Source organism: Serinus canaria, chromosome 1 (assembly GCF_022539315.1).
Source record: "Serinus canaria isolate serCan28SL12 chromosome 1, serCan2020, whole genome shotgun sequence".
Lineage (NCBI taxonomy): Eukaryota > Metazoa > Chordata > Aves > Passeriformes > Fringillidae > Serinus > Serinus canaria.
Genome location: NC_066313.1, coordinates 32,999,548 through 33,015,160, shown reverse-complemented (window position 1 = coordinate 33,015,160; position 15,613 = coordinate 32,999,548). Strand labels below are relative to the sequence as shown.

At 37.4% G+C, this 15,613-nt stretch overlaps 1 protein-coding gene across 4 annotated transcripts in view; it reads right to left on the bottom strand.

The window, feature by feature from the left end:
• DLG2 (discs large MAGUK scaffold protein 2) overlaps nt 1-15,613 on the bottom strand; it is a 486,684-nt gene that overhangs the window by 255,476 nt on the left and 215,595 nt on the right. For all 4 annotated transcript variants that reach the window (XM_030234136.2, XM_030234140.2, XM_030234138.2 and 1 more), the window contains 2 exons: nt 11,180-11,324; nt 7,812-7,953 (listed from right to left, as the gene is read on the bottom strand). In XM_030234136.2, coding sequence (XP_030089996.1) covers nt 7,812-7,953; nt 11,180-11,324 — 287 coding nt within the window. The remainder of the gene's footprint in view (nt 1-7,811; nt 7,954-11,179; nt 11,325-15,613) is intronic.

Here is a 15,613-nt window from a genome sequence, read left to right as displayed (position 1 = left end):
AACTGAACATTTAATGTGTAACTTGAATAGTCTCAATTTAATTAACTTTGGTTTTAAAAAACATAATTTCTTAGATTGATCAAAGACCAAACCAAGAAGAAAATCTATTCTGGGATACCACATTGGATTCAATATGTCCCCAACTTAACAATTAGAGATGAGAACCCTCCTTGTGAGAGACAGTGAGTAACCATAGCAGCAGGCTGGTATCCTCCAGACGGACAGACGGAAAATGAACTAACATGACAGACCTCTTGGTGGGATCACACCCACATCATGCACACCCCAGAAACCTTGGGTGCTTCTCCACTTTTCTAGAGGGAGATGGCCAACGCATCTTATCAGCAACTTTTCCTACCTGCTCTGTATCTGTTCCTTGGCCAGTGTACTTGTGCAAGTATTGACTATCCCGAACCTCACGTGTCACCCTCCGAGGGATTTGCTGGTTCAGTAGCCTGAAATCCCTTCTCCACTGCTTCTTTATGCCTCTTCACCTATTTTTCTGTTATGTTCTGCCTTGTCCTGAATTCCCTTTCCAAATCCAAGTCTTCTTACCTGATTAAATACCAGTCTTCTCTTTCTGTGATTTCCATTCTCACATACCAGTGACAAGCTTTCCCTCATTTGCATGCTTACCCCTTGCTAAACACACTCCCTCCATTCCTCCAGTCTCTTCAATATCAAAATGTGACAGGACTGGCCAGTGAGGGCACAGAACAGAATCCCTCCTGACCATGTTCCTGTGTCAGAAAGGGATGGCAGAAATAAGTAGGGAGGAAACTAGCTTTAGCCATTTAATGCTGTGCTCAGTTATGCAGGCTTTTAAAAATAATCTAGTGAGCATGACAAAACTGTGAGAAGCTTTGATATACTGCAGTGTGAGTACAGAATCTGAAAGAGCTCTACTGAAAAAAACCCATATCATATAGGTTTTGGAGGATAAATGAACTGAGGTTTTCCCAAAGACTTGCATTTGTTGACTTTTGCATAGCTTTTCATAAATGCATTAGAAATACTCTCTGGATTCTGTTTCATCAGCTCCTATAAATTAACACTCTGAACATATGCATGGAATATTACGGTATTTAAAATGCAATAGCACAGCAATTTCTAACATAGAATAGCATAGAACATAAACTAAGGCATGTAATTTTTTTCCCTCTATCCTTTAAATCATCATACCAGCATGGTTTAAAGAAATGCAATTTAATTTAATAATAATGGTGGTTAATTAAAATGACTTTAGCAACAAGCTGATTTAGTATTTTACACTAAATTTTAAAGAAAAACAATCATAAAATCTTTGCTATCCCTAGATAAAAAATCCAGCCCCAGGCAACAGCTAAGCATGAAAATATTAACTTGAACATCTAATCTGCTAAATTTACAAGTTATTTAAGAAGAGGAATAAATAAAAGGCACTATCAGTCTTCCTATACTACTACATATAGTTTAGTCTCTTTAGGGTAGAGGTAATATGCTGAGTTTGGGGTAGGCATGGTGGATGATTGTTGTGAGCTCACAATTACATGTGCTCCTATAAGTTAAACCATAATATTTGTTGTGATGGTTTAAAACGAGAAGGGCAAATCTGTGCGTCAACAGAAACTTAAAAGTGTTTCCATAAAACATTGTCAATTCAACTAGCAGGTTTAGGTAAGCAAACAAGAAATAGTTGATGAACGCTACTACTTTCAATACAGGGAAAATGCATCCCCTTAGTCTTCAACTTAATGGTTCTTTTCTCTCCCATCCAATTCTCAGCACCTCTTCCCCATCCAGAAAATGCTATTTTGCAAAAATGCATGTAAAAAAATCAAACATGCTTTACACAGCAAAACAGATAACTTTTTCATCCATGAATCTTTAATATCTAGTCAGAGCTAAATGTTAAAGTGAATTTTTTATCAGCTGAAGCACGGGAGTTTGATGTTACCATTATCTGAAGCTAAAAAAGAAGTAAAAACTCAAGATGGTAGTACTTTATTTTTATGGAACTTTTCCTGTTCTTGTTCATTAAAGACAGAAGAAATTAGCATCTTAAATCCACAAGATTTTTAGGCTTTAATTAGGCTATAATTTTAATATTTCTGAACATAGGAAGGCAAAAATATGCTAAAGAGAAAATTGTAACATCTCTCTGCTGTGTTAGTAACATATGTTCCACAAAATGACAAAAACAAAAAATCTTTTTTCCCCTACTACTACCACATAAAATTTGGTTGGAATGCGTCTCCATAGGTCATCTGATCCAATCTTGTGTTTGAATCAGGACTACTGACAGCACTAGATTTTGCCTAGCCAGTGCTTAAAAATCTCAAATGGTGGATATTTCAGAGCCCTTCACAGCAGGTACTATTCCAGCACTATTCTATCCATCTCATGTTTTAATTTCTTCTGAAATTGAAATCAGAACATCCAAATCCAATGCCTGTTGCCACTGGTGCTTCTCTACTCAGGAAAGTCTGGTTTCATCATCTCTGCTACTGAGTGCTTTTAGGGTGCTCTTAGATTGCCCCTTAATCTCCTCTTCACAACACTAAACAAGCCCCAGTGCCCTCAACCCCTCTCCACCCTCCACGTGATTTAGGGATCTCAGAATAAGTTGGACCCTCTCCACAACCCTCCTAAAGTCAAAGAATGGGAACTGGACAAAGGCTTTTAGAAAAGAACATATTTTTCTGCTGGCCATGCTCCTCCAAAGATAGCCTGGTGTGCTGATTACCTGGCTAGTAGTGAGAGTGCACTTCTGGGTCCATGTTCAGCTTGGTGTCTGCAGTAACATCCAGGTCATTTTTAGTGAAGCTGCAATTCAGATGCTCACGGCCTGCACAAGTGTGTGCAGCTCTTCCGCCTGAGATGCAGACTTCTTACTGAACTTTACGAGGTTTCTGCTGGCCAAGTCCTCAAGTATATCAAGGGCCCTTTAGAATACACCTCTGCCACTTGTCACGTTAACCACTCCCTCTTAATTTCTTATCCTCTTGAAATTTGCTGAGGGTGCACTGTGTGTCATGATCTAGGTCATTGATGAAGATATCCACTGACGCCTTAGGTATCCTGAGCTCCTCTGCTCATCGCTGACCACTTGACACATGCCAAGGGATGATCACCACCCTTTGAGCCTACTGGTGAAGTCAGTTCCCAACTCAGGACCATCTTTTAGTCCATTCTTCCTCAGCTTTCAAAGCATGCTGTAGGTGACTGGGTCAAAAGCCTTACCAATACTATTGCATGCAAATGAGCATAGCCATGCTGGGAGAAGCGTAACTAGCTAGGTTACAGCACACAGCCCAGGAGAAACCCACAATCCAGGCTATCCACAAGGTCTCCAAACCATTACAAACCATACTTCTTTTCTGATTAGCTGTACATGTTCATCCAACACTTCCTCATGTTTGGATGAGAGGCTGTTGGAAGAGTTTTAAAGGGTGCTCCCTGTGTTACAGCTTTTCCTGCCCACGGAAGAGGTGTGAGAAATACCTTTGCAGCCACTCCCCGTGACAGCTAGTGGAGAAAAGGAATTACCATGTGCTGCACAGCAGATCCCAGATGCACATTACTGGGAGTTATGACATGGGTCAGGTATGACTTTGGAGTCAGCTGTGTTTTCCCTCAGCAAAGAGGCATTCCTGCTCAAGGCAGCACCTGTGCCGTGGAACTGCTTCGTGGAGAGCAGCCACTCCTCTCCCCTGATCCAAGCAGTTAGAAATTTCATCAGGAAAGTCAACCAGTCTGGACAAGCACATAAACTGCTTTTAGTCAATCTCTGATGACTATTCCAATTACCTTCTGGGCCCTTAAATGCCTGGCAAACATTGTTGAGTACTTCAGCTTTTCCTATATTATCTTTCACTAAATCAACTCCTCTTCTATTCATCGCCTTTTTCCTTCCTCAACTTTACCTTCATTTTTTAAAGCAGCAAACATCTGCAGAATCACTTCTGTTTTCCTTTATGACCCTTGAGGGTAAGTATTACCTCAAATCAATCAGCTTTCTAATTTTGTCAGCAGTCAAGCAGTCAAGTAATGCTTGTCTGTATTTTGCATTTTAGGTCATCAGAAAGCTCTTTGCTCAGCCATGAAGGCCTTCTGCTGAGTCCCCTCCTTTCTGCTCAACAGGATGGCTCCTTCCTGAGTTCTCACTAAGTTTTATTTAGAAACCATCCATCTTTCATGGGCCCCGTGTTTCTGTGGCAGCCTCCCTAGAGATTTTGCTAAGCAACTCTCCAAAAAGGCTTTAGTCTGCTCTTCTGAAATCTTGACAGTCATAACTTGCTGACTGTCTTTCCAGACTTCCTTTGAATCAAGAACTAAGCCATCTCATGGTCACTCTGATCCCAGCTGTTATTAATCACCACCTTTGCCAGAAATCCTGTTTCTCCCCTCTAGCAGTATCAGGGACCGGTCAGGAACACAATCAATGATTCCCCTGCACTGCCTGCACAACAATTTAATCTTACAATAAACTACAACAAGCAGTGTCTTACCTGGCATGTGTACTGATAAAATTATTAGACATACAGTTTTCAACCGCTTTTGATCCCATATTCTACTAACCCGAACTTGTAAAGGTGATAATTGCTACAAAAAATACAGGAAGCCAAAGTTCCCATTCTAAATGAATTTAAAATAAATCCAGAAGTAAAATATGCCCATCACTGATAGTATTTTGTACCAAAAATACTCACAACTTAAAAAAAAATTCAGCAATTAAGAGACAACATTCAGCTTCATTAAAATTTATGGCTGAAGATGCTTTGTTACTTTTCTATCCCTTGTGCTCCGATTAGTTTATTTCTTATATAGATTGAACTGAATTTTTTCAGGCACAGATTCAATATCAGACCAAAAAATACAAATTTTTATGAATTGAAACACTTATTTTTGTAAGGCAAAATAGATGTATTTAGGTAAATAGAAAACCCCAAATCTATGAATTGGAATGAACAAAAAAAAAAAAAAAAAAACCCACCAAAAAAACAAACCAACAAAAAAAACCCAAAAAAAACAAAAAAAAAAAAACCAGCAGGAGGAAGTGGGCAAATTAAGTTGAATGTTCACTCATTTAAGCTTACTGATAGATTCATTTTCAGAAGTAAGTTAAAGGAATACTTGTCATCTGCCTCCCTCAAATCACTTGTACAGAGAATTCCAAAATTGCAAAAGCCCTTTTTAGCGGAGAAGTTAGGGTTCCAAATATTTTTAGCTGGCACAAATGAAAATCTGCCAAAAGTGTTGCAAGACTGCATGGGTAATAAATTTCCCCATGAGAGCACAATGTAAATTAGCCCTGTAAACCTATTACAACAAGAACCTGGTAGTTTGAATGGATAGCACTGCAGTAGCTGACAAACATCTTAATTATAAAACATTATGTGAGAAAACCTAATTGTAAATGCTGCAATCAAGGTGCCTGTAGGTTTTACTAAAGTTATCAATATGATAATTGAATTCCCAAAAGATTTTCTGAATTGGTCTGCAACAAAGACTTCACAAATATCTTTTTATTTTAATGGCAGACTCATCAGCAAATCCTATGGCTTTGAACAGAAAGAGTGCATTCACTATTCTGAGTTTGTAGCTGTGAAAATGACTGTGAGAATTAACTGCTGCATTTCAGCAGTCCCACTTGAATCAATAGGCAATAATTAGATGAATGGACATTGAAAAAACACAACAACTCAGCAGCATTCAAGGGTTAAATGATTTGGCTTTTAAGGTCAGAGCTTCTTAGTCATTGTAGTTAGAGAAGAAAACTGGTCTTCGGCTCTTGCTTGGGTGTCTCAGATGTATGTGCATGTCCAGCAAGGAAATGTAATGGCAAGAAGGGTTATTTGTCTTTATGACTATGTTCATTTTCTCTTTGTGCTTTTGTTTCCTGATGTACCATATTGACTATTGTCACTAATAAAATGAAGCTCACAATAGCCTCCTCCTTTTCAATAGGTCAGGGTTAACACTTGCTCAGAAAGATGAGATTTCCATCTGATTTGTGCTGTGGTATTCAGAGCCTGCTCCTGTCACTTGACACCCTTATTTCTGCCAGTGCCACACACTGTCACAAAAGGTCATGCTCGTAGAGTCAGCAGCTCCTGTCCATAATGCCAATGCCACAAGATGATTTTGCATATCAGACTTTCATAAGCCAACACGTTAATGTGGAAATCCAGACAGGAAAAAGAACACAGGAGTGGAGTATTTCACAGAATATACAGAGCTGCTCTGGGCATTCATTTTTTTCCCCCTTACAATAATGCAAAATGGGCACTGGTGTGAATACCTCAGACAAGAAACAGACTGCCAGCATTTAATTTTTCTCCCAGGAGCCAAACCAGCGCAACTAACTTCCTTAAAAACAGTCTAAAAATAGCATGGGAATGCATCTTTCTTCTCCCCCAAAAAATTCAAAAGGACATCCTAATTAATTTGAATGCATATCCTGAATGGTTCTTTATAGGCTTTCTATTGGATATCTGCAAAACTATTGGGCTAAAAGTGTCGCTGCTTATCCTTTTATGACTATTTCTTTTTCTTTCTTATTTTTTTTCCCCAGAAGTAACTAGAAAGCTAAAACTACATGACCACAAAGAAACAGGACTAACAATACTTTGTCACTTTACAAACATTCTAACTGTTTAAATGGTTTTTTCATTGCCAGGACTGCTTATCTCCCTTTTTAGAAATAATCCCTTCCCTTTCTGTGACTTTGTGACGTCCTTAGCTATTATTTACTTTTAAGCCTGCATTTTTTTGCTGTTTTTTTTAAACTTTTCTAACTCTTTCTCAGCAACAGCAGTGCTGACATCTCTTTATAGAATAAGACCATTCAGCCCTACAAGTTTATTGAAAAAGCCTTCATCATTGCAACTCGGATATTTCAATATTAGTATTCTCCCAATTTTGGTATCTTCCAATATTGGTATTCTCCTATTGTATTTCTCAAATTCATAAGTATTTGAGAAATTATGAGATCATTATTAGATCAGGTAAAAACATTGGAGCAGATTTAATGAAATCAATGTTTAACTATTAATTAAAAATGTAACTTCTTGGAGCCATTCGGAGAAAATCCTAATTGAATGTCTGGTAAGTTGAAGGAAATCAATTTCAGCTTTGAATTCTCAATCAAAACAAAAGAGAAACTCTTTTAACCAAGACAGGGAAGAAAGGTGTGGTTTCCACACACTTATGTCCTGATTGAACACTGTATCATGACTTAGTTACTCTGAATCTGTCTGATCCAACAAGTTAAACTGCTTAAGATAGTAATCACATGCAACAAGAAAAATGAAATGCAAATTAGTAGGTTATGAAGCTGATGAATATGTAAGTGGATGAGATTCTTTGACTTGTAAAACACAGCAAGTCACGTTAGAGGATCAGAACAGCCCCCTCCTAGCACAAAAAAAAAAAAAAAATCCCATTTTCTGTGGCATTAGACATTATAATGAGGGCTCATTTTCCAAACTGAACAACTTCTGTCTTCCAGGTGAATGGTAGTGCTCTTCAAACAAAAAGATAAATACACACTGTCTCATCAGTGACATTCAGTGTTCCCCTAAAACAAGGCATAAAAGAACCCTCCCAGCATTTTCCTCTGTGTCTCTTCTACCTTGAAATTAACTACACAGATACAATTCTGCTACTGTACATTCATACAGTAGTCACAATTCTTTGGGGATTATTTTAAAAAAAAAAGTCTGAATAGAAATCTACAGCATGCTGTATTCTATTTGAGATGCACTGAATGCTTAAATTTTGTCCTTTACAATTGCATGAAAGGCAACAAATACAGAGAAGTCTCTGACCTGGTGTAGTCGTCCTCCACAAGCATGTGCTTTGGAATGGGTGAGTATCTTCCTGGGGAGATAGGGGCCAGGGATGCCTTGTACTCTAAAGTGCCATTGTTCCCAGAAGAGAGTATATGATTTTCCATTGGTGGAGAATAAGCTGATGGTAAAAATGAACATTTCTAGTCAGCAACTTCCATGTTTCATTAGACGGCAAAATAATGTAACTTTTTTAATTTAAATACCAAGAACATGGTTCAGTGCTGTAAATGAGATCAAAACAAACAATCCTGGCTTGAGAGATCTAAAAATGTAACAACAAAGAATGAACAGCTGGAAGTTTTACTGAAAATAACAACAACAGCAGCAACAACAGCAACCATAATAATAACAAAAATAACAATAATAATAATGCTGGCTTATTTGCAGGGATTCAGTCTTTAGAGGATCTTTAGTTCCTGAAGAGGGAGTCTGAATAGGTCTCCTGTTTGAGAGACAGGAAACATTTTCTTCACTTAGGACTAGCAGAAGGAAATGCAATTAGGAAAGAATGAGATTAAAAGCACTCCTTTTGGCTCCAGTGTGCAGTAATGGGAGTAACATAGTAAGAACTCAATGCAGGATAAGAGCAGGAATTTTATGTGTGGCAAGAATTATGTATACACTCAAAGCTGGGATCTACTACAGGTGCCCAAATCCCCAGTATAATTGAAATTTCAACATAGGTTGTATTTAGACCATGGTAAATCTCTATACTTAAACTAGAAATATGCAATTATCTTACATATTAATGATTAATGATGAAAGTTACATTACTGTGTTGTCTGTTTATATATTGGGTTTGCAGGGTTTGTTGTTTGTGTGCTTTTTGCTATTCTGAAGTTATCTGGGACATTTATGACTGGAGAGATCCAGTTGTAGTCTATCTCTAGTTAATTTAATTATAAAAAGAAAGGATAAATAGAAAAAGCAGTGTTACATGCTTCTGCAACGAGCTGTGAATAATTTTCTCATGAGAGGAAGACAGCTAAACTTTCTAGTATTAGTTTCAGTCTTTTTTTCAGATGCTGAGATACAGAATGCTTCAAAGGAAAATCTCTCTACAGGGAAAGGCCATTATGCATTCTGAAATACTCTGAACATGTAGGTGTAATGAAAGGTTCCCTGAGGATAAATGAATCTGTATGCACCAACAGCTTGGGAAGGGCTACTGCAAATCTTTTCAACCTTTACTTTCCCCCTGGAATTGTTTCTGTCTTCTCATATGCTGTTGATCTATAATCTGACATAATAAACCACACTGTTTTAGAACTGCAAAATTATTATTTTGAAAGTATAAAGCTCAAGACTGGATAGGGATATTTAGCATTTTTTTTTCCTGGCCTTTGCTAAGACCCAGACCAGGCTGCTACTGAACAACATGATTGCCATCTGTTGTAACATTTGTTAACTAAATAGGCATCCTCAGCATGGCTGAGCATACCACTGACATGCATGTTACAAAAACTTCCCTTCTGTTTTTCATTTCAGACTGAATAAGGAGGATTTGGGATATTTAGCTTTTCCCTCAACTTTGTCAGTCCACAAAAGCAACACTGCTAAAGTGCAGAAAATTTAAATCCTTAGCATTTACTGCCCTCAGTAAATCTCCCCACTTTTAGTTTGCCTTAAGTGCCCACAGAATTATTAGCAGGAAATCAACATGGGTATGGATCGACTGCTGAAGCTCTTGCCAAAAATTCTATTTCCATCCAGTTGCTAGATGGTGCAGCTGGTCCCTGCTGGTAGCTGAACCCAAGGCAGACAGTCTTTCATGAACAACTAATGAAGAAAGGGAAGTTTTCAGTAATGAACTGTTTAGACTAATGGGCACCAGTGGTATAAAGAGTGCAGTTGAAATGTTAAGATTGCTTTGAATGTCAAGGGAATGGAAATGCCCAAGTATGGACACCAGGAGGAGTGGCAGGAGGGAGTATAGGAATGGCATGTATTGATAAAGCTAGATTCATCAATAAGTCATCAATACTCAACATAATTATGTGCAACTTGCCAGAAAAGCCTACATCCAAACTAAAACAAATATTCAAGCCATTTAGAGATGGTGGTGGGAGACAAAGACTAGTTTGGAACCTAGGACACTCACACAGGGAGCCAGCAGAGATCTGAGTAAATCCTAAAGACATGCATAGTAAGGACAGATGGCAGAGACAGAAGATTTGCTGTCATCTCCTTAAGGGTCCAAAAAGCAGTCCAGCAAGGAGGTTGTCAACATTAAAAAAAAAAAATAATTAAAAAAAAAAATATATATGATAAGGATTCCACATCCAGCCACCAACCCTTGTACATGGTCACCTCAGGGAGTCCTGGGGGTGCACCTGGATGCACATCTTTCTACCTGAGCCCTGGACATGAGCCTAGATGCTTTTGAGTGCATGGATATGACAGGCTGATTGAAATCAGTAGGTTTTTAAATGAGGACATCTTCCCTTCCTATGAGATACTTCACTGAGTTTTACCACATTATTTAAACAAATTTTCTTACAACAGAATATGCATTGAACACAAAAACAAATAAGGCCTTGGTCCTCTGGGAAAAATAAATAAATCCTGATGAACACATATAAAGTTAATGGATAGACTGAGAATAAAGCAAAGTGGAGCAACGATTTATGAATTCTTCACTATGGGAGTAATAAAGCACTGGAACACAGAAGCCATGGATATGCCATCCCTGGAAGTGCTCAAGGCCAGGCTGGATGGGGCTCTGAGCAACCTGGTCTACTGGAAAGTTCCCCTGCCCATGGCAGGGGGACTTTAACTAGATGGTCTTTAAGTCCCCTTTCAGCCCAAACCATTCTGTGACTTCACAAACTGGATAGCCAATGAAAATAGGTAAAGTTTTGTAAGTAGAGCAGTGATTTTTACATTCCAGTAAAATATTTTATTCAAATATGAGAAATATTTGCCTCAGGCTTCTACTAAGTTTGTACAAGATGGTTTGCTGCTTGTTCCAATTTTTCAGTGGACAGAGGACTCCAGGCTACAAATCGAATCATATTACAAAATGCATTTGCATGTACTTATTGCTGTAATCTTCACAAGAGTTACAGTTCACTCTGATCACTTGAACAATGGCTAATTGGAACCAGCATAGCCACATATCTTCTGCACTGCTACTTTTGCTGCAAAAATACTTGAGCAGAGTTAAATTATTTGCAATATTTCTTGAGCGCAGCATTCTTAGGTGGCAATAAACATTTCATTTTTTTCAGCCTTCCAAGCTCTTTCATAAACTTTAATGGGGTACTTTGAACAAGCTATGAAAAAATACAGTCATCTGACAAACTGAAATCTCTCTTGAAAAATAAGTTGCAGAAGTGACTTACAGTGAGTAATATCTGGTGGGCCATATGGATCTGTCATGTAAATGGTGGTGGGCTTTCCAACTTTCAGATACACTACATCTGATGTGTTCTTCAGTATTGCTACTGCCTCTTCATGGGTAACTTCTTCTAAACTGTAATTATTTACCTGAGAGGAGAAATCAGAAAGGTGAGTTGAAATGCAGAAATAGACACAAAAATGATACATCCTTGCAGTTTTCAAAATGTTTGGAATGTTGCTGTAAATGAAGAGCACTAAAGATTATAGAAGGCATTCTGCTGCAGGGTAGAAAATACAGTTTTCTGAGCACATGAATGGTCAAAGACTAATGTAGCAATATTGATACACAGAATCAAAATGGGTCAGGAAGGCACTTGGTTTTGACAATAAAAAAAGTTCTTTGTGTTGTTCTGCTACTGGTATAATCACCAATATAAAACTGTATTTAATAATAAATTAATAGCACCCCATCAGCTACAGAAACTGTCTACATTATTTGGACCTAACAAATTAAACTTCATAATTCATCTCTCAGCCTCCATAATTGGGACCTCAGAAATACCCAACACACCCAAATCTTTCCATCACTGATACGACACTGACCTTTGAAATATGGAGAGGTAAAAAATGGCATATAGAATACCTATGAGGTGCAGGAATCTAAAAAGGGCAGTTCAGGATGGGGAAAAGATATTTTTCATTGTGAAAGTTTGTCAGTTTTCTGGAAGCACAGGAAAAAGACATAGAAAAAGTGAGAGAATGTTGTTCTAGCTCTGTGCTTTTTTTAGAAGAGAAAAACTCTTAAGCAAGGATAGAAGCAGTAGACTACAGATAAAGTTAGAAAGGAAATGGTGGCAGAAAGCTTTGCCTATTTATGCTTTACTCCCACAGAAAGAAAATCAAAAGAAAAGTATGTGAAGTGGTTTATTGTAGAGGCATGTAAAATGTGTTCACATATAAATCCACCCTATTCACAGAATGTGAACAAAAGGTTGTCTTCCTATAAACAGAACCCTGAATATTCCCTGCCACAAAATGGATAAACCCCCTGAATGGAGAAATTATTGAATAGAGGAGAAAAAACTAAAGGGTGTAGGTCCAGGTTCCAGGCATGTGGCATGAGACAAGAGAAATAACAGAATCACAGAACACCTTGAGTTGGGAGGGACCCCTAAGGATCCTTGAGGTCAACTCCCTGCTCCTCAGAGTACTGCCTGAAACTGAACCATGTGACTAAAAGCATTGTCCAGCCTCTCCTTGAATTCTGGCAGGCTTGGTGCTGTGACCACTTCCCTGGGGAGCCTGTTCCACTGACCTACATTTCACAGTGAATGTTGTATATGAAACATTTTACTGTCATCTAAATTGCCATCCTCCAAGTTCCACAGTTACTGCAAGGATTCCTTTTAAACATTATGCAAGATGAAAGCAGAATTCCCTCCTCGCTATACTATAATATAACAGGAAATTGCAGAAAAAAGGATATTATTTCCAGGGAATTTAGTATCAATAAATTATCAGAAACCTGACTGTGACAATAAGCAATGGCCAAAGGGTTTGGCAACTGGAAAGAAACTCAGCTATTGTGAATCACTGAAGGACTCTTCATATTCAAATGATTCCATCAACACCAAGAAAAAAATAATTTCTATTGGACAGTATTGCTGAGTGTAAGGATTCTGTCCAAACTTTTTTCCCTGAATAATTCTCAGGCGTGATTTTAAGGGCAATCAAAAGAGACAATGGCAGGTATATTATGATAATTTGACACGAAGGGCAGTGATAGAGCCTAACACTCAGAAGGGAGCTGCTGACAGGGTATGCTGTATTTTGGCAGATCTTCTATTTAAATAAAAATCTTATTCCTAACTTCTATAAATTTCTATATCTTTCTTCATGAAGAGCAATATACATATACCTTTAATAAATAAATGCCTTAAATTATTAGGCTGGCAGGAAGAAGTGACTGAAATGATGCCTTTCTTGTTTATGCATTTCCAAACTGCCAAACACTTCATATTCACAGATTTTAGAAAGATGACCACAAGGCTATCCTTTACCTCTTCTCCTTCCCACGCTGTCTGTACACTGTATTTCTTGTGTTTCATCCTAAGTTTTTTTCAAGTAGAGAAAATCTCACATAACCTCAACCACTATACAGCTGCTGTAAAAAAACATCCTCGGTCAAAAAAAGACACCAAATGAAATATCTTAGAACTGTCTGGATTTTGACTTTTTGGTCTTTTTAGAAGTGAATAAAAACAATTATGACACAAATTGACTTGATGCAACTTCTTTTCCAAAGGTTTTGGATTTTGGTTTTTGTTGGGGTTTGTTTCTGTAAATTTAGCTGATAAAAATCGATCACAAGATACTTGGATGTCACAGTTGTGCAGTAAAGAAGACAAAAAGCCATTTTAGAAATAGAAAGTAAATATTACACATAGAAAACATATTTGATATGGCAGGCCCTGTGTTTTCTCTCTGACAATAACATTATGGGACAGGTGTTTTACCAACACTGTACAAATTACTGAAATTTAGAAGTTAGGACTTAAGGAGTTCAAGCAATTCTAAACTGAGATTTAATGTCTATGCAGTTCAGCATTATGTTTATTTTTATAGACATAAAGATCCTAGAGTTCATGGCGAAGTTTATGTAAAATTATTTTGTCCTGGACCGCTCAGTTCTCAGTAAACAAGATAAAAGAAACAAACAGACTTGTTGATTCCTTCACAAAAATTAAGATCCTCAGTGGTGTCATAAGGTCTCTTTTAAGTAGGAGCTCTTTGAGAAGGAGATGAGATCACCTTCCTTAGTCATTTGCCAACATCAGCTTAGACCTGCACTTCCAGACTTCCTTCAGAAGGCAGTTTTTGCTTTGCATCTACAATTCCTGTTAATAATCCTGTGTGCATCTATCAAGATATTTTCTACGTTTTGACCATAAAACACTAATCACAAATAAAGACAGCTGCATGTGTTCTGCTACACAAAAAACTTGAATACTTAGAAGAATTCTATTGTTCAGACCCCTAGATATTATTGCAAGATAACTGTAGTATGTATCTGAGATAAGAGAATCTCTGGACATCTTTTCTTAAAACATCATACAGAGATGATAATAACAGGAAATATGATGTAGTAGTTGACCTTTATGTTGGAATTTATGTCAAGAAAGACAATTACTGAAGCTATTTCTCCCTTAAAGATGCCTATCTTGACAATATTGCAAGTACTAAATCTGGATTTCTTGGTGGTTTGGCCCAGTAATTCCTTATAGCAAAGCTTTACTTCCTCCTGTAGAGATAACTTTGTGTATTTTTGCATATGGCTTGCAAAAAAAGGGTTGAGTTAGACGTAAAGAAGATAAAGAGTAGAAGATGCACACAAAGTAGGAAATCAAAGTGTATCTAGCATGCAATCCTCTGAGAGGCTGAATTTTTGTGCAGAATGGCTGACTTAATTCTGAGTGGGTAGAATGGTACTTCATGCCAACTTTCTGGATCTAAGAAGCCAATTTAAGTAGCAATTAATTAAGGGGGAAAAAAACCCACTTAAGGCAAATGCTAAAAAAGATATTTAACTGAATGGTCAGTTTAGTCACAAAATCGTATATTTGAGACAAAAAATGCTGTGACAGGAGCCAAAGGATAGAAGTCAGAAAGAAAAAATGCATGGAATAAATGGGGCTTTTCTAGTAGGAAAAGTTATATGCAGTGAAAAGTTAAAAATGCAAATAGCATCTGAAGAAAAAAAATAGGAAAGCTTTTTCTTTAAATAGTAAGTGTGGGATATATGACATACTAGTAACATGAGAAATGAATAAGGGAAAGAAATAAAATAGCAACAGAGAAGGAAATTAAAGATAAGAGTCCAATCAAAGAAGCTATTTGAGTGATGGGGGAAATCAATAAGAAATTATGCCAAAGAGATATAAAAAGACTGGGGTGGTTTTTTTTCCTAAATAGCATAATCAGGACAATGAAGTATAAATCTAAGCAAGAATGTTTTATTTGGAAGATTCATACTGAAAATCAAAAGCCCCAAAAAGCAGCTAGAAAAGCTTAGAATCCCCAAAATGACTGTACAAGTGCTCTACAGAATAATTTCAATTTCAGAACAATATAAGCCGATATGAGAATAAGAGCTCCAGAGGAGTAAGTCTGTCTTATTTAATTTTCCTTTTTTAAAGGGGATTTGTTCATTTCCTCTATTGATTTAGGCTAAGAAAGATTTGATTCACTAAGTGAATGAGACAAAGGGGTGATCTTTACGTTACCAGTGTTAATGTTTGCTTTTCTGTAATATTCAACTTTTCACTCAGACAGTGGATTCTCCTGGGTGGACATTTACCAGTAAACACCTGCAACCTGCCAGCTGTCAATCTAGAATACTGATGGCCTTCTTCAAAACTCACTCACTTAAAAGGCTG